Raw genomic sequence first — 20,997 nt, 5'->3', positions numbered from 1 at the left:
CTTCTTTCAAACACTTCAGTATCTATATTAACGCTAGGCAAGGTATTGTAGAGCTATAGATGACCTCATACTATGCAATTTGCTTTACTATTGTCAAATTAATAAAAATAATAGAAGCCTAGGTTTTCCTTTCTTGGCAGCGTACATTTTCATTCATGATCATTTTTGATAATTTTTCATATGTTCGTACTGACTAAACAATTTATTTTACAATGAGAAAAATCATACAAAATGATACATCACCGGTAAACATATAATATTAAAAATTTCAAAACACCACAATCTCGCGTAATAAATGACGTGACGTCAACTTCCTAAGGATACACTTAACCACCAATCAGAAGTATCGTTTGCAATCTGACGCAGACGTCAATATGACAAGAATCCTGTAACAACGCACGGGGTTACTTTTTTGAGACTAAAGACACGAAGGGGTGTATAAAGTATTTTTGTCTCTTCTTAGTTCTGACAAAACACATTTGATAATAGATTATGTATTAAGACACCGTCTGAACCTATGGAAACTGCACGTTTTCAACTTGACATCCTTGTCAAAGCGCGATCACGATTATTTAACTAAAAAATGTGTTTACTTATGTATAGACACAAGAAGTTATACTTTGGCGTAAAAAAACAAAAATCCTTTAATAAATTCATTTCTCGTAATGTTTTCGTACAAAGAACTAATATCTGGACGACCGAGCCTTGCTCGGGTTTTTATGAAGTTACAAAAAAAAACTAATAGGACATCTGGATTCGAACCGGGGTCTTCTGTTTTCCGGATCACCCAATGTCCCATCTGAACTATTATAGTATTGTATATGGTGGCGAAATCTACCATTGTATTCTAATGTTATTGTAGCAGTTTCTCATTAAAACACGGATAAAACTACATTTTTTAAAATTGAAACCTAGCTTGATCAATTTCTGGCCCCCGAAACTACCTGTATACTAAATTTCATTAAAATCGTTGGAGCCGTTTCCGAGATTCAGATTATATATATATATATATATATATATATATACAAGAATAGCTCGCTTAAAGATATAAGATAATGTAATAAAAATGTCAAGTACAGCCAATGAAAATGTTACTATACCGCAATTTTGTTAATTTTGTATGAATACAAATGGTCTATTTGAACTAACGTCAGGGTGTCGAAATTCAGTTTTGATGTGCGCGCGCTTCGTAAAAATTCACTTTGAGAATATTTTCCTAACGCGGCAAAAAAAAGTAAAACCAATCATTTTAGTGTTATAATCTGATTAAAACCATCCCTAAATTTATATGACGACAGAAAAATCACATAAATTAAAATTTTTATTAACTATTTTGTATTGTGTTTCAGATGAACCAAAAGTGCAAAGTATGCGGGGAGCCGGCGGCAGGTTTTCACTTCGGCGCGTTCACCTGCGAAGGCTGTAAGGTAAATATCATCACCACACTTCCATATAACGATCACAAATTACTTAAAGGCCAGCTACACTCCTGTGATTCCTCTGGTGTTGCAAAAGAATGTGAGTGGCGGTGTTCACTTACCACGAGGTACGCTCGCGCTCCGTACGCTCGTTTGCCCTCCTATTCCATAATAAAAAAAAAATTGAAAAACATGATCACAATATGAAGCGTTTCCACTATCGGCTTTCATAACTACCCTCTTTAATTACATTACATTTTCTTAGAATTATAATTGCCCGGGTTCAGTAAGGGTGGTATGTACTTGAAAAGTCAAGATAGATAAAAAAATACAAAATGTCTACTTGTCCTTGATGTAGGCTGAGATCTATAGAGCGTACTTAGACTTTGCTCAGACTTTACTGACGCACAACTTAACTGATGCTAAGCTTAGCATAATGTTCAATTTCTTTTTTAAAGTCATTTGACAGCTGAAAGTATTTCCTTAAGTTTTATTAATAAATTTAATTAATTTTATCACACTCAGCTAAGTTTTACTTAAGTAAACTCTGAGCCTTTTTGTTTCAAAAAGTGTATTATTTTTCCAACTTTACTAATTAATCGTTAAATATAGTACTATAATATATTTTTCAAAATATATCTTACAGTTGTGCTTATGTATATATTTATACCAGTGGGAGGCTTTTTTGCACACGATACCTGGTACCGCCACCTGATAGGTAGGTACCACAAGTGACACCTGTCATATGGGTGCAAGCATTATTGTGTTTTAGTTTAAAGGGCGCCGTAGCTAGTGAACTTACTGAGCCAATAAGGCTATACAATATGTATATGTATCTTATTCGTGAATAGTGAGACATTCGGAATTTACTGTTCAAGAATTGAGTAGCGATGAATATCATTTTCCATCTTGCTCGTCTCTTCTTTTTCCCATAACAAGAATATTTTAACAATACAAAAATATTGATAAAAATATAACCCTACATAACCTTTAATATAAACGGTACATTACAATACATATTAATTTATACAACTAATAGGAAATCTAGCTTAATCAAATGTCTTTTCAGAAATCAAGCCAAATAGACAAGAATATAATTGATTCCAATAGATTGGATAATTATATAAATAGAAACTTAATTAAATTTAGGTAATTGTATCAAGGTCAATTGATTATGAATCATTGCTAAATCTGTTTAATGGGTTACGTTCATTACCTCAAAATGTAACGAGGATATCTTCTATGAAAAAATATTATTAATAATTATAAAATAAACAAAAACTTATCGCCTTTTCTGAATTGTTACTGTCTGGAACTGAGGTATCGATACGATTATTACCGTATTATAGTCACTTGTATAATTATGGTAGTTGATGACATGAATCCAATCACAACAAGATTCTAGGCTTTGTTCTATCTTACAAGTGGGAAGATGCCGGCTTGATTATGGGTACCACATCGGCGCCTTTTTATGCCGTGAAGCAGTAATGTGTAAACATTATTGAGTTTCGGTTTGAAAGTGCCGTAGCTAGTGGAATTACTTGGCAAATGAGACTTAACATCTTATGTAACAAGGTGACAAGCGCATTTGTAGTGCCGCTCAGAATTTTTGGTGTTTTCAATAATCCAGAGCGGAACTGCTTTGTAATGGGCAGAGCGTATCAATTACCATTAGCTAAACGTCCTGCTGTCCTAATTCTTATGTCATTAAAAATAAATCTGTATTCCATTTTCCTTCGCAACTAATATCGCGTAATCCGTATTTGCTAATAACATTGTATAAAAACAAAACAATTGCAATGTTCGATTTGATTTCCGCTCGATAATTGTTTTAATCGTTCCGATTCGGATTCAAAACCGATTCATCCTGTCGTCACTTCTAAGTCTACATGCAAATATAGATCATGTTGTTATAAAATAACTTAGAATAGCAAATATAATCGTTTGTAGTGAAATGTCCGGGAGATATACGTGGATAAATATAACACGCAATATATCCGTTATAGTTTTTTCTGCTCCGTAATAATGTGTATTAGTAGATTTCTCGCCGCTTGGTTTTACGTCACTAGTTTTAGTAGGTCAGTTTTAGTTCATGCAAATTTTTAAACATAAAAATATTCTTTGGCTAAGATCTGAGGCTTTCTTTGTTGAGATATTTATTGATAAAACGCGTACTTGACTTTTCCATTGGACTGTCTTACTTAAGCTCAGCATAATTTTAAATGACTAGCTGTCAAATGACTACAAACGAAATGAACCTTTCTGCTTAGCTTAGACCCAGCTAAGCACTATAGTGCGTACTTAGACTTTGCTCAGATCTCAGCCTAGGCTAATTTAAGAAAAAAACGTACACAATTGCTAAAACGGTGATAAAAATTTTGTCGTCTTGTGTAAGTAAAGCTTCAATCAATGGAATTATACTTATTATTTATTTTATTTTGTATTAAGGATATTTGTCCAAATGACAACCTGTATAGCCGAGTGGTTAGCGAACCTACCTACTAAGCTAGAGGTCCCGGGTTCGAATCCCGGTAGGTGCAAGCATTTATATGATGAATATAGATGTTTGTTTCCGAGTCATGGATGTTTAAATTTATGTATGTATGTTTATATGAATATATGTATGTTTAAGTAAGTATATTTTATTAAATATACCATTGTCTTGTAATCCATAACACAGGCTATATATGCTTAACTTGGGGCAAGATATTTTGTGTAAAAAGTGTGTCAATATTATTATTATGAAATGCTTTTATCATAATCATTAGAGGACTCGCTCAATCTTATAATATAATATTAAAAATGACTAATGAATGAATAAATAAAATTAAATATGTGACCTGTAACAGTGCCATAACAAATAAAATTATGTAAAATGCATTCATAAATTATTCATCCAATCAAAAACTATTTGTTAATTATTATAAAATGCATTATGAATATTCTTTTACGTTTCAATTATATAACACTCTTATATAGTCTCTTGCTGTTAGACAACAGATAAAAACAGGCCAGGTTTAATAATTTAGTGTGCGTTATAGGCTACGTCTTTGTTTGACACTTTGTGTAAGTGTGCGTGTTATGCTCCAAATAGAGGTTAACTCTAATCTTATTTTTTTTCATTGTTGTCATAGTCTATATTATCTAAACGTATAAATAAATGTTCGAAGATATAATACATATATTAAAATATATTTATTTAATCAAAACAAATCTTATAACTGTATTTACAATACTACGACTACATACAATTAAAACTATCATTACGTGGAAGCGTACCAAGAATACTGGCAGCATTACCGCGTTGGATAGCAAGGCTGATCCGTTGACCGAAATAGCTGCCAGCGCTTGGGTTTCCAGTAGCCTTATTGAGGCGCGAAGATAGTATTTTGAACATTCTCCGCGCCTCTGGGCCCCACGGGCCAAGTGTCTCGACACCAAACGGCACAAAGATGTATGACTCACTGAGACCAACATATTTGCGACGCTTGCTGTCTTCGGCAGTCGAAGCAGCAGCTCCAGCACCAACTGACGTAACTTGGACATGAGAAGGAGCCAGAGTGTCGACGCAAGTAGCGTCCCACACCAGCGCCCTGCCCCGTGCCCAAGCCACCAGCGTCATTCCATCAGGAAACATACATATGTACAATTATACTTTGCCAATAAATTTAATGAATAAATAAATTTGAGTTTTTTGAAGAGAAGGTAATAATATAAGGTTTTAAAAGGTCGGCAACGCCCCTGTGCTACCTATGGTGTTACAACAGCGAATGAGCCGGGATGACCACATACCATCAGTTGACCCTTTATCATCAGATGACCCTATGTCATCCTCTTCCGTAAAAAACTTGATCATTGTATATTTCTTTGTAATGGATAAACACAGGAACTAACAGATTTTTAAAAATCTTTCACCTATAGATAAATTACTAGTGAATAATATGAGATTTATTTTCTTTCAAAAAAAGTTAATGTTCGCAGTGAAGATTTAAGAATAAAACCCAATATATAAACAATATACAAAATCATTATTAATGATACGTGAAATAGTAGGCTTATTTATTTTGATATTATTTATAAATTATAATAATATTAGCTGACCCGGCAAACGATGTTTTGTCATATAAATAAAGTTGCTTGACTGAAATATAATTATTGCGAATATATAGGTATTTCAAAGTCAAAAACATATAAGTCTCGGATAAGTAATCACCTACCTACATATCATATTATACTAAATGAAAAGGGGTGCACTTAGGGGTAGATATATATATTGGTTTTATGGTAAAAGTATTTATTTACTTAAGATACTAAATTAATCTATGACACTTGGTAAATAACTATAGCTAATGGTTCTATTTGTAAGTACGCGGATCTCTACTATTAATTGGTTAAAATGGTTACTCGGACCAGTCCTGTAATGGTTATAGACAAATGGTTAATGGTAACTAGGACCGGCCCGATCAATGGTCACCCGCGTACTGCCTTACTAAAGGCAACACCTGGTTTTCTTACAATTAATTTTATCTACTAAGCAATATTTGTAATATAATGCTGTTCGATGGATTTACTTCGAACACTAAAACCATCTCTGAAACACGCTGCATCTTATGGTAATAGTATTTTACCAGTTAGTTTTCGCAGTGTAACCGAACAAAAAAAATCAGCTCTCCATTTATTCGTAAGGCTTATTTATGGTTTCTGCGGTCAATATAGATCACTCGTTTAAGTACCAAGGCAACATAAGTCGCAACAAGTGGAACAGAACAACAATGGGTTTGCGTAAAGTGCGGTAATGTCGTCTGTTAGGACTTAGAAATCCGACAGAGCTGTTACGTCCTGTATATTGACAGATGTTACGAAAACTCTTGCTTAAAATTAATGAAAACGCTTGCTTATTAAATTAATTCTATGATAGTTGATAATGTACTAATCAGACGCACTACGAAATTGTATACTTTTTTATGTCAGTCATCAACGGATGAATGTGGGGCTCGCTGGATCGCAGGTAACGTTACGATCATCATTTTAGAGCAATGGGAATGAATGAATGTTTTTCTGTTTTAATTTTACTACCACTACGGATAAGTTGAGCTTTGATGAAAAAGGTGGCAAGAAACTCATTGCCGCCATTTCAGTATTTTATATTATTTATATCTCACGAAGATTCACCAACTGAGGCCAAATCATGCAACCACTTACGACCCTATTTGAAGGAAACCACTCAATTAGCAAGGTATTGAAGCTAAGTTCCTGTTCAAAAGCCAGCAAATCATATCTTGACTGATTATTCTGGATGTCCATGGGCTGCTCGTTTTCACTTTACATCAAGTGAGACCGTTTTGCTCCCTCTAGTATTATAAAAAAAAAATACTTACATCTAAATATAGCTAGGTTGGAAGCCAGAAACATTTGCCTGTTAGGCACGTATAACTCCACTTGACCGTACGCAATTAATATCGTTCGGTTCAATCATCAAAATTCGTAGATATTTTTAAATGTTCCTTGACATATGAGCTTAGTACTTAAGAAGCAAATTAAGAAGCCAACAGCTATCAATTATATTAGATACTAGTTTTTTTTTGGGAACCCAGAGGCGCATAGAATGTTCAAAATACTATCTTCGCGCCTCAATAAGGCTACTGGAAACTAGTTATAAGATTTGTTTTGTTTGAATATATTATCTAGTTTGAGCGTATTATAATAATCTAATTATTGTAGTCAGTAGTAGTAGAAAATCATGAATAACAAAAAAATTGTTATCATTGCAGCTTTATCGAGATTTTCTTGTTCCCTTTCCCTTAAAAAGGTCATAGAATTGCACATTCTACTTTCCTCAAACTCAAAATTTATACCATATACGCCTAAGTCAAATCCTTGGTCCATTGTATGATGCTGAATCTATCTGTCAAAAATATATCTGTATAAGTGTAAAAAATCACTTCTTTGACTTGTATTAGTGGAAGTTGGCAGTTGATGCAAATAACAGGAAGGTTGGTCATGGTGTTTGCTTCCAGTTGAGAAACCAATAGAGCGCTCATTTGCCGTGAAATGAGGGTACTTGTGACATTGCTTAAAACAACATCAAGTATCATTACTACTAAAACAACAAATATATCATTGGGTGAATTGTACTAATGATATAAATATGATAAAAACTGTAATATTTTCAACGATATATTTATCATATATTTTGAATAAAATTTGAAGTGTCAGAACATTCGAATGAAAAATATCTTTTGAAGAAATTAGCATGTATATACCAACTGAGTTAATATTAAAATAAACCTCTAAGCATTAGTTTAACTATTAATCCTTTGACATCTAAGACTAGAACAATATAAAATCCGGTAGCAAGAAGAGAAAAATAAAATTAATAAGATGAAACAATAAAATAAGGCAATGAATACAAAAGTAGCTTCGATTGGTTATTATTACTCGCCGCGATGGCAATCGTCCTGATGGAATGACCCTTGTGACTTGGACACTTCGTAAAAGGTTGAGCTTTAATGAGAAGAAGTGGCAAGAAACTCATTGCCATTAACAAACGAGCAAGAATAATAACAGACATACTTACACAAAAATTTTCTTACCGCATATTATTTAAGTATACATTTTACAGGTAACTATAGCCTGTAACTATATATATATATATATATATATATATATTATATTTACATACTTAAAACATACATAAAAACATGAATGACTCGAAAATAAATAATAATATTATAATCGTAGAAAAAAAACCGGTTTCTTTAGCTGAGAGGTTAATGGTACATTCTTACTACTAGGCCACGGGGTTGTCTCAAAAAATACCAATATAATCAATACCTACCAAATTATACATAGGCGGTATATATCCTTATTACATAAGTATATATAGAATTGCTAATCGCTAAGTTTAGCGAGGTGTCGACGCGATCCATAACAAATCGGACAGACAGACATCGTAAATGCTCTAACCTTGCCCACATAACCTTTCCCAACGGAGATATTATAAAGTATCTGAATATTTATCAGCCATCCAATTAATTGCCTTCAAGTTATTATGTCAGTATGATTCAAAATGTTTCGATAAAAAATATCTCGATAATCTTACTCGATTTTATTTGAAATGTTAAGGTTTTATATTCATTTATCATAAAGCGATACACCCGGATATACATCTAACCCACTGTGCAAAATAAAAAATCACAAAGACATCTTCGCTCAATAGAAACAGAGGTAATTGAGAAAAACAAAATGTATAAAGTAAGCAGTGTCGTCGTTTGTCTGCCCAATCTTGGAGCCGAGTACTTTATCCGTTTTGTCCTGCTCAATTTATATGATTCCAGAAGTAGTTAACCCGAGAGTCAACATTGTATTCTTAAGCTCATTAAACGAACGAGCTGGGGTTAGTAAATCCCCAAGAGATATCGGGACGAGACTCGCGCAACCGCGAGTGCTACTCTCGTCGCATGCTCACCTCACGACCGTCAAGCGACGCGAATTATATTCCAATTTAGAGCACATTCAAATTGCAGTTACGCACGCGAACGGAAAACGCTCAACGGAAAACGTTCCGAGCCAACGTCGAGAGGTCTCGTTTCGTAACCGAGCGCAATAAATCACGACTACTAATTTGTTTTTAAAGGTTTTACGATTATCCGTGAGCGCGATCGTATTGTGAGCCAGCCGGGACAATTTGTGGCGCCTCCATTGTGCGCTCGCGATCCTCGGTAGTCAAAGACACCGCGCGCTCCGTAATTTGTCACTCGCATTAGTTTCCGACTCAAAGAAAACAAAAGCAAGACCATTAATGGCCTCCGACTCGGCTGAATTAATCGGATTGTTACTTTATACTTAATTGGAGTCGGCTTTAACTTTGCGGTTTTATTGCGGTCTGTAACACCTCGCTCGGATTACACGCGGGCGTAGCCGTTTTACAGCCTGTCATAACATCTTCAGCATGAAGATTAATTAGATAAAATGTAATTATCACCTTTATTGGGCTTGGATCTAATTAGCCATTATTTGGATCCGACAGGTCCGTTTGAAATGATAACGACATTGCAATATTACAGTTTAAATTGATTCGTTTCGATTGTGTCGCGCGGTCGATAACAATTTGCACTCATTTTGTTTATCCCATACAGCTAAGTGCAGAACGAATTGACTCAAATGGCGGAGTGGCTAGAGTTTAAAATAGTTTGTTGGATTGCTAATGAGTGTCATTGTTTTATGGAGGTCGTTATGAAATTGTCAACGGACGCAAGCGGTTGGCACACGGATCGACTTATTGGAGCGCGGCGATAATTCTAATTCACGGCACGAGTTGTATGTTATGTTGCGCCCTTTTGTGTCAGAGAAGCGTCATGTAACTGTGTCTGCTGTTTTGTGATCCATAATCAATTGGATACTTAATCGCAGCTACATTTAAGAATGGCTAAAAATCTGCCATAAAAATTTTCAACAGTTGTACAGTAAAAATATTCCTGTAGTGTATGACAGAGATAATTTAACATCTTTTCATTTTCAGCACAATACCATCTTGATGTATGTATAGGAGTTGCTCATATGGTAGTACCACCACCTTTACCTATACATTGGTTGAGATGTGTAGTACATTCAACTGTATAAAGATGTACTTAAGAAGTGCCATTCCCTGTGCTTCTTCGGGGCATAAAAATAATAGGGAAGTCTCAGACCCAAGGGTGTTGTAAAACTAAGGGCAGGGCATTTACCAGTAGGAGGCTCCTGCGGCTTTTTCTGCCGTGAAGCAGGAATGTGTATGCATTATTGTATTTTGGTCTGAAGGGCCATAGCTAGATATTTTACTGGGCAAATGAGACTTAACATCTTATGTCTCAGGGTGACGAGCGCAGTTGTAGTATTTTTCAGAATTCTTGGGATTTTCACAATCCTGAGCGGCACTGCATTGTTATGGCAGGGAGTATCCATTACCAACAGCTGTCATTACCAAGTCCCGCTCATCTCGTCTCTTATTGTCATAAAAAAATGAAAAAAAAATACAATGAATAAAAACAGAAATTAAAGTTTAGATTAAAGATTCATACTATAACCAAATTTTCAGCGATTAAGTTTACTGTAGTGTAGTGTACTACATAGAGAAGATAATGTTTTCCACAATTTATTCTGTAATTGCTTATAATTCCTGTGTTTTAATTCTGTGCTTCTATCTTTAGTCATTAACGTGATTCGTAATCACGCCAAAGGTCTTGTAACTGTTAGGACCACATGCTCAAAAACTTAATAAAAGAGGCGCAGTTGCAATAAACTCTCTCATTGGTCACTCGGCGTATCGATAAAGCATCGATTCATATTAAAGTAACAATCGATCGTATCGTAATGTCAGCCGCAATCAAAACATCGAAAGTGTTCAGGTCACTGCTTCCGAACGCAAAGTCAGACTGACGCGCACGCATTCTTCACAACACCACACACAACACAATATCAACCTTTCACCCCACATCATATGATCCGTTTTACAACCCAAGACTCAGCGTTGCCGAAAGTTTGTTACGATATCAGGTCAGAGTTCGCAGATGTATGGGATTCTCACGGTCGTATGATCGTGATTATGTTGGCGAATGATGGACCGCAGTGCAGGTGAAGCAATTCGATGATGACTTGTTTAAAAGTAATCATTGATATGACGCGGCTATCAGGCGCTTGTACGCTATACAATACGAATCAGATATTTATTACTTTAAGGACAAATCTGCATTCATGTGTGATTCCCGAAGCTATTAAATTATTATTATGCTATGGAGCAGCCATCTTTCACTGAGCTTTATTGATATGAACTTTATAGTTTTGTCAATAAAATATTGGCAGTTGCAATCAACTTCACCCAATAGACGTTGAGATATTTAACTAGAACGAAGAGCGGCCCGAGTCTTCGACGATCAAATCGTCTCCGATCGGCTCGATTCTTTGGCGTTGCGTAGAGATGTGAGTTCTCTCTGCATCTTCTACCGTACACGTGGAGTATTTAGAGGAGTTGTTAGGGTTAATACCAATAGCCAAATTCTACCACTGGACATCATGTCAAAATGCAAAGTTTCACCCGCATCATGTTCAAGTCTCGCATTCCACAACCACACATTACCTACCTACCTACTCAGGGACCTTCAACGCATCTCTTGACCCCTGGTGTTGTGAATGTCCATGGACGGTTGCCTCAACACTTTCCATCACGTGAGACTCTTGCCTGTTTGCCACTTCTTATATAAAAGACATGTAGTGCCTACACGAACGATAATCTTTCGAACATCACTTCCATACAGAACAAACAAGCAGCAATCAATTATAATCCACAATACGTTGCCAAAATGTTCCACGTCGCACGAATAGCAATCAGATGCATTGTACCGTCACGTCACACTTGTGGAATGTTCAAACAATACAACCTTAAACCCGCCACGAGACAGGAATCTCTAATAATCGAGATTAGATTATAGATAGTGAGCCGGCAAGGTGATACCCGCTACATATGGATATAACGAAAATATGTTTTGTTTGAATGCCCTACGGTGTCCTTAGCTATCTGTGGTGTCAATCACTGCAATTGTTTTAATTGTGATAGTAATAATAATGAGCTGCTTTAATTTGTCATTCTTTGCAGATTTATATTGTTAAGTGTGTGGTGTCTTTCCAAAAGACGAACGAACACACACCTCGAATTTGTGTAACAAAATTTCGTTTAATTGTGACTTTAGTAACATATTGATGAGTTATAATGTTGTGTTTTAGATTAAAATAACATTTTTTGGTATCATAGTTTCAACTTTTTGTATTACGCTTATTTTCACGGGAGTTACCTGAAATAAAGTGTTTTCGACACTGTTCGAAAATAAGTGCATAAAAGTATAGGCATTCAGTAAAATATAGAAAATACTTAGTTATTTAATACGTCTAGTAGTCTCTTGTTGTTAGATAACCCATAAAAACAGGCGAGGAATATTAGTTTAGTGTGCATGACGTGCTACGTCTTACAATCGCGATTTGTATGACACTTTGTGTCAGTGTGCGTGCATTCCTCAAAATAGAGGTTAGTTCTAAACTAAATTTAATTCGACATTTTCACAGCTGTCATAGTCTACCTAGACATTTAAATGATTTAAGCTAAAATATTGCTATATAATTTGCCGTTGATAGATCCTGCCGCGTATAATGTTCTCCCATTCCTTGAAATTAATAATCCATAAAATGATCGAATTGTCTGGTGTTTTTAGGTGACGTCATTTTCTGATTTGTTGGCTTTCGTAATTATATTTCTTGAAGTTAACGTGTACATCAATCTGTTTCTATTAATGCAAAAATCATTTTTATCGCATAGAGTAAGGCTTTCGATATTTCTATGTAAAGCAGCGCTGTAAGAAGCTAGTCGTTTACTTTACGATGTATTCTAGCAAGGAACTCCTTGTTTCTGTAACAAGCAGGGTTGTCGTGGTTACCGGAACTGAAAGCCCGGTATAATCGCATAATAAATAGCGCAAGAATTATGTATATCTAGTTACGAGTGTTGTGGCATGTTGAGTTAAATAACAGGCGCACTTAATCAGCGGCGAACCGGTCCCGCGTGAAGCTTATAAACGCCGATTGTCAACTAGATATAATAATTAATAGAGTGGACTGAGGATGCGCTCTGTACCTACACTGTGCAACCTTACACGGAGTACACTCGCTGACAAAATATATTATTGATTTATTTATTACTCAGATATTACTATAATATAATAATATTGACACACTTTTACACAAATTATCTTGACCCAAATAGGCATAGCCTGTGTTATGGGTTGCAAGACAACGATATATTTAATACAAAATACTTACTTAAACATACGTAAATACATATATACATATCCATGACTCGGAAACAAACATCGATATTCATCATATAAATGCTTGCACCTACCGGGATTCGAACCCGGGACCTCTAGCTTAGTAGGTAGGATCGCTAACTTACTATACTATGTACGAATTACTAAATACTTATAAACTACATTTTTTGTAGAAGACATGTTTTCTTATTGATAATATCAAGTTGACATCTACATTCATTTTACAGATATTGCACATTGATGTTCAGCAATTGTACATTTAGAATAGAGACTTTAAATAAAAAGATTATACCCACAGAAAATAGATATTAAACAGTACAATGTACACTTTGCTGTCAAAATTTTTAGGCGTTTACGACCTTAGTTTCATTTTTCTAAACTTATGCTGAGATCTTGTACTTGCTAGGTGTGTGTGTGTGTGTGAGCGAACTATCTCAACACATTTCTTATCTGTTGAATACTTTAATATTGCTATTCTTTAGAAAAAAGGCATGCTTATACATATTCACTCTACATTTTTAACCAATATTGTATTTTCTATTATTTATTATAAATTATGATTATAATTATTATAATAATGACTATTATTATTAAAATTTCTTATTACTAACAAAGCATTCAGAAAAAAATACTTGTAATAGCTGTCGTTGAATACAATAACGCGTTTTGTGCTCGCCATTACCAGCTCTGCAGTATGTGCATAAATACTAACGGTGAGGCAAGCGAGAGGGTTCGGGCGGCAAGGCTAGTTCACCCGTCACCTCTGACCTGACCATCTCTGTTTTGTAATACCTCTTTTCACTTGCAAAAGTGAATCCAAAGAATACAGTTACGTTAAATGGCCTGCGTTTAAATTCACATAAATTTGACGCTTACGCCAAAGGTTTTTAATGTCACAATTGCGTCACGCTCTCGTACGTTAGGAGTAAACTTGAGTGTTGTGCTAATAATAATTGTTATTGATGTAATTTATACTTATATGGAACTATTATATTCATTAGCTTCAGCAGTCGCGATTGTCTGTGTCTAACCTTTTTGGTGAATGCTCATGCATACCATCGTCGGCTGCGTTAATAATGTGTGACCACTTGTGTGAAAACCGTGATTGCCTACGTGTCTACCCACCAGACACCACCAGAGGTTGGCTTTGCGCATGTGCCCGCTAAGCATTCATCTGCGGCAACCTCTCTTCCTCTTGGGGAGAGAGAGGCGCAAGCGGCACTCCCTTAGGAGGGTCCACTGGGATATTATACTGAAGCTGCTATATGATTAGGACATAGGAAGGATGATCAGGAAGGTTTTAAGATGACTTGATATTACAACTTAATTCTGTATACTGTAAAACTGTTATAAAACAAAGCAGCGCCATCTAGTTTGTTTTATCTCAAACAGCCAGTACCAATAATTACTGCAATATAATGGCTTTATATTTTATGATTTGGAATGTTGTTCTTCGCTTCATCGTCGTTGTGTCACATAGGTACTGATTCTTTACGAGTAAATAATCCATAATTCTTAGCAAAACAAACATATTGTAACAAAGCGTTAATAACTCATTAAAAATAAATAAATAAATCAGATTTTTACTTCGATTACTTAGAAGAAAATGAATGAGATATAAATCACATAAAAACTATATATTTACTCACTTGCATCATAAGACACTTTTAATAACTCTTAGAATAATTAAAACTTGTATTGTTTTAAGTGTCTCAAATATGGTGGTATTGTATTCTTTATTAAATATTTTGTTATTATATGGAATACCCATGTTCTCTGACGTGCGTTCAGTGAATTCATTTATTTGACACAACATGTTTTAATTATTGTAGAGTAGGAGAAGATACTTATCTGTAAAGACTTTAGCATTCAAGTCTTTAGCATTCAGACTTATTAAAAGTCTAAATTGGTAATTATACAAGTTTACTATTTTCAGTTTCTTTCGTGATTGAAAACAAAATATCCAAAATCATCTATGTTTTATTTTCTTAACGTATTTCAAGCGGGTACCACTCCTTTCAGGTCGGGCGAGATGAAAGCAATGAGCCATCCATAACAATTTACGGCGGCTAAGCCTCTGTTAAGTAACAGTTTATCACCCAATTTACAAGCAAACCGGAATGACGTATATCATTCAGCTGATAAATAATTGTACATAGAGTACCAGTACTGGTCATTAAAACTCGCATAAATACAACAATGTAAGGCATCATAAATGTGAGTAAATTCTGAAACACCATTAGTTTATCGTAAACTATAAAATGTTACGACACCCCGCGTATAGCGCACCCTACCTACCTACCGCAGTGTTCCAATAAATGTCCTTATATTCACTTATTATATTTATTCAAACAAAACAAATCTTATACTTATATTTACAATACTACGACTACATAAAATTAAAACTATCATTACGTGGAAGCGTACCAAGAATACTGGCAGCATTACCGCGTTGGATAGCAAGGCTCATCCGTTGACCGAAATAGCTGCCTTCGCTTGGGTGTCCGGAAGCCTTATTGAGGCGTGAAGATAGTACTTTGAACATTTTCCGCGCCTCTGGGGCCCACGGGTCAAGTGTCTCAACACCAAACGGCAAAAAGATGTATGACTATCTAAGACCGACATATTTGCGACGCTTGCTGTTTTCGGCAGTCGAAGCTATTTATATCGAAATGCGATCTCATTTGTATAGAATCAGTTCTTCAGGAAAAGGTAAAAGACTATGCTTTCAACAGTCATAGCACCAAGCAGTATTTCTTTACTTAAATGCCTTTTCCTTTTCAACTTTGAATGTAGATATCTTCCATTTATTTCATCACTTACAAATCCCTCGTACAACTGAAAGATCGCCAGCCAACTTCTGTTTTTTTATGGAAGAAACGAGCACATGGGTTACCTTATGAGTCTCTTGTGAGTCAAGACACGGTCTTTACTCTCTTGTAACACCAGCGGAATCACAAGACCTTATAAAGCGTCGAATAAACTTACATAGGAATTTGAAAACCGGGGGCATTGTGGTGAGAGTCATTGGTTTTACCTATTGAATTCGAAAGTCCGAAATTTCACTAGCTACGGCGCCCTTCAGACCGAAACACAGTAATGCTTACACATTACTGCTTCACGGCAGAAATAGGCGCCGTTGTGGTACCCATAATCTAGCCGGCATCCTGTGCAAAAGAGCCTCCCACTGGTTAGTACCTGCTATAAGTTAATAAGTATAGTTACTTATTTAGGTTTCAAAGTTATTTCAAAAGCTGAAATTATTTCCACTAATCCAAAAGTTGAACAATGGAACCTTACATAATAAAACGAAAAGTCAAGGTCGAAAAAACGAAACCGTGTATAAACGAGCGTAACCGACTGGAACTGAACCTGTGGCCTATATCCAAAGGAAATGACGTCTACAACCATAAACAAGGCATTACTAAGGCAGGGTTTTCACTTTCAGACTCACTCGGCGCGTGCGCAGCCGCCCGTGTAAACGCAGCTTAACATAAACGTATAATTATATACAATTAAACGCTTATCTATTTACAAGGCAAACACGAAATAGAATTTATTATAACAACATCGAGTGCTTAATCAAAGACGGGCATATTAAATGCAGTTAATTCATTAATTTTATTAGTATTATTAACATTTTTACGGATTATATTTCAACTATAGCGTTTTTAGTGTTATGTTCTAGTCGTATCTAATGGTAGCTTTTCTTTCTGTTTCAGTCTTTCTTCGGCCGATCCTACAATAATCTGAACTCCATCACGGAATGCAAGAATAATGGCGAATGCGTTATTAATAAGAAGAACAGAACGGCGTGCAAGGCATGCCGTCTACGTAAATGTCTGATGGTCGGAATGTCCAAATCTGGCTCAAGATATGGCCGAAGATCTAACTGGTTCAAAATCCACTGTTTACTCCAAGAGCAGCAACAAGCTGCTCAATCGCAGTCACCACCGAGAGTTCCACCATCATCACATCCGTTAGCATCGCCTTTTCCCCCTCACCTATTTCCTGGATTGGGAAGACCTCGAACTAAAGAAGAACTGACTCTGTTGGGGCTGGACGACTATAAGCCTTGCTCCGGCTCACCGGATTCTCACCGCAGTGATTCGTCTCCAAAACTGGACGAGAAAGCACGAATCACGCACTCCCGCCAAATGGATAGACCACTCACTCCGCCTAGAGATACATTTGTTCATCTCCCCCTAGCCAATATGCCTTTGCATCATTTTCACCATTCGCCATTTCTACCGCCACCACCTTTTAGCCCTTTTGCACCAAACCATCCACTGCTATTTCCACCGGGTTTTCATCCGATATATTCCCGACATTTGTTAGACCACGCGGCAATGAGGCAAGCCGCTGAGAATAACAACGACGTTAGGATAGATGACCATAATACGGAGACATCAAAACGATTCTTCTTGGATGAAATACTCAAGCAGCAGCGTTCTGCTCCACCAGTACAGGAAGAAGCCATACCTGAAGCTGAGTTTGTGCCAACACCTCCAGCCGAAAGAAGAACTTCTGAGTCACCTCTGCAAGAAAACCCAATGGACTTGTCTGTAAAATCAGATGGTAGATCGAGTTCTGCCCGACGGCGGTCCGAGGATAGTGAAGTGATTACTCCGGATAATGACGATCCGGAATCAGCGAGCGACCGAGTATCTGTCAGCGAAGAAGAAGACATCTCATACTCCCAAATAAAGCGGATCAAGCTTCACCCGCTTGACTTAACAACCAAAGTGTGACGCCATATTTATCAACACCAGGTGCAGTTTCCATAAATTCTGTGGAACGGCGCTGAAGGCCACGAAAAGAAAACTAGTGAGGATGAAGTTTTTCTCAAATTTAAGTGCTATCAGTGCGACTTCAATAGCAGTGTCGTCGTCGCATGACAATTAGGGTCAGTTAACATAAAGTTTTCGATAAATTTTCCATGAATTCAATTCAACAATTTGAAACAATCAACGTGTGTAAAGGTACTGCCATTCTTAGAATTTGTTGTACATGTACTTTTTCAAATTCATGCGTGTTTAGTTTGATGTCGATGAAATGTTGCATAAATATTTAAAATATTTATTTCGCTCACTTTTTTGTTAGTAAATAGTGCATTACAATAAATGTGAACTATATCATTTTATTTTTGAACTAAATTGTCTTGATCGAGGCATAGGAAAATATTTAGAAAATTCTATCATTTGTGAGTCCTAACCCAGCGGACTTCCCGAGCGCTCTTTCTATAGACTTTGCGAAACGCTGAAGGCCAGTAAATCGGATTGTGATTAATATAAGTAGGACAAGATTAGTCGCGGATAAGTTTTGTTTGAATTGTTATCGATTGATTTAAGAGTCTATCCAAATACGTAACTTAAGTAGTTTAGTTGAAATCAATATTGGTAATGACCCGGTAAAGGATGTACAAATTGTGTGTAAATAATAAATTATTGTATTATAAGTATTAGTGTAGTTAGCCAGTTCTAATTGTAGCAACATTCCGTATTGTATTTGAACCTTATTGTTTTGTATCGAAATTATTTATTACATTTAGTAGAATCGAATTGTCGACAAATTAACCAGTGTCGGGTGCTTTGATTTGTATTTTGTTATAGTGGCAAGCATAGACTTAGAAAATATTAAATATATACTAGCGTAAAGACGACCTGAAAGCCCAATAATGTGTGACAAATTTTGATTTGCCAATGTGTGTGTTAGCTAGTTTAAAATTCAATATACTACGAAGCTTATGCCAAGAGTGGCAGACGACTTAAGACTTGTTCTTACATCATTAATACGTCTAGATAGACTATAACAGCTGTGAAAACGTCGAAAGAAATTGAGTTAACCTCTATTTGGAACACTAACACAAAGTGTCACACAAATTGTAAGACGTAGCTTGTCACGCACAATTGTCTAACAGCAAAAGACTCTATCTAGACGTATAAATTTTCTTAGGACTTGTTAATCAAATCAGTTACAGCAACAATATATTCTCTTTTCCTCCTGTATCTCCATTAAAGAGCTTCTTCTCTTCACGAGTTCTTTGTCTATAGGCTAGTATATTGTAAGTCCATGTACCAAGCTTGTTTAGTTATTGCTACGTTGATTCGTAAAGGTAGCATTGCTATGTATTTGCTCAAAGCATCATTGTTTTCTATTTACTCAGATGTGAGGTAGTCACAGGCGCACATACTCATAGTTTCGTGTATTTTTAAAGGTTTTTGTAAATATTGTAGTTAGGAGTAATTAATACAGAGAACGTACAAAATAAAATGATCTTGCACTCGATTTTATTGTTTTATTTGAATACTATACAATTAATGGTTTAAGAACATTAAAAAAAATTTCAAACAAAATCAATGAAATTACAAGAGCGACTGCCTATACTTAGAAGTGAAAACTTAAAACAAAAATAAAATACTATACGAATGGCACAGGATGCCAGCTAGGTTATGGGTACCACAACGGCGCCTATTTCTGCCGTGAAGCAGTAATATGTAAGCATTACCGTGTTTCGGTCTGAAGGGCGCCGTAGCTAGTGAAATTACTGGGCAAACGAGACTAAACATCTTATGTCTCAAGGTGACGAGCGCAGTTTAGTGCCGCTCAGAATTTTTGAGTTTTTCAATAATCTTGAGCAACACTGTATTGGGCATGGCGTATCAATTACCATCAGCTGAACGTCCTGCTCGTCTCGTCCCTTATTTTCATAAAAATTTTCATAAGAAATACTATATTGTAAAATATGTGTAAAACTTTAGGATTTTTAATACGATGTTTATTCACACACTTTTGCACAAATCATCTTGCCCCTAACTAGGCTTAGCCTGTGCTATGGATTGGAAGACGATGATATATTTATTAAGATATATATTCATAAATATAATTCAATATCTGGTCAAAGAAATCTTATAACTATATTTACAATACTATGATTACATTAAAATAAAACTATCGTTACGGGGAAGTTATCTGTTACATAAATACAAATAAACATCCTTGACTCGGAAACAACCATATTCATCATATAAAAGTTGGCACCTACCGGGATTCGAACCCGGGACCTCTAGCTCAGTATACAGGGTCACTAACCACTGGACTTTATCTTGTGCATTTGGGTTGTCAATTAAATTATTATTAATAAGTAATATACTTAAATTGCTAGTCAAGGGTATCGCCTTTTTTTGATGGAAAAGGAGGATAAACTACCGTACGGGTATCTGATGTTAAGTGATTACCGCCGCCCACATACTCTCGAAACACCGGAGGAATCTTAGTAGCGTTGCCGGCCTTTAAGGAAGGTGTAAGCACTTTTTTGAAGTAATTAATTTGAATAACTTAATAAATATATTATCATTGTCTTCCAATCCATAGCACAGGCTAAGCCTAGTTTGGGGCAAGATGATTTGTGCAAAAGTGTGTGAATAAACATCGTATTAAAAATCCTAAAGTTTTACACATATTTTACAATATTATAATTCCACAGCTTTGTTGTACATGGAAGAATGTTACTTGAAAACCGCACTGTGTGTACATGCGTCACATCCGCGTGAACGTGTATGATCTTCCACATCTGGGATTCGCGTTGGCGCAAAAACTAGTTGCGTCAGACCATATGCTAAGGCGAAGTCGTGAACAGATCTCCCTGCATGATCGGTGGTACGTAAGCCTAGCCTTCGGCGTGGTGGGAGTTAAAATCGCCAAGAAACACGATCTCTGCAGTGGGG

At 35.9% G+C, this 20,997-nt stretch overlaps 1 protein-coding gene across 2 annotated transcripts in view; it reads left to right on the top strand.

The window, feature by feature from the left end:
- Positions 1 to 19,558, top strand: part of LOC126976618 (knirps-related protein-like) — a 79,300-nt gene extending 59,742 nt beyond the window's left edge. For both annotated transcript variants that reach the window (XM_050825092.1, XM_050825093.1), the window contains exons 2-3: positions 1,350 to 1,427; positions 16,993 to 19,558. In XM_050825092.1, coding sequence (XP_050681049.1) covers positions 1,350 to 1,427; positions 16,993 to 18,021 — 1,107 coding nt within the window. In that variant the 3' untranslated portion in view covers positions 18,022 to 19,558. The remainder of the gene's footprint in view (positions 1 to 1,349; positions 1,428 to 16,992) is intronic.
- Positions 19,559 to 20,997: the final 1,439 nt, after the last annotated feature.

The sequence above is a fragment of the Leptidea sinapis genome, chromosome 41 (assembly GCF_905404315.1).
Source record: "Leptidea sinapis chromosome 41, ilLepSina1.1, whole genome shotgun sequence".
Taxonomy (NCBI): domain Eukaryota; kingdom Metazoa; phylum Arthropoda; class Insecta; order Lepidoptera; family Pieridae; genus Leptidea; species Leptidea sinapis.
This window is presented reverse-complemented; position numbering and strand designations above follow the sequence as displayed.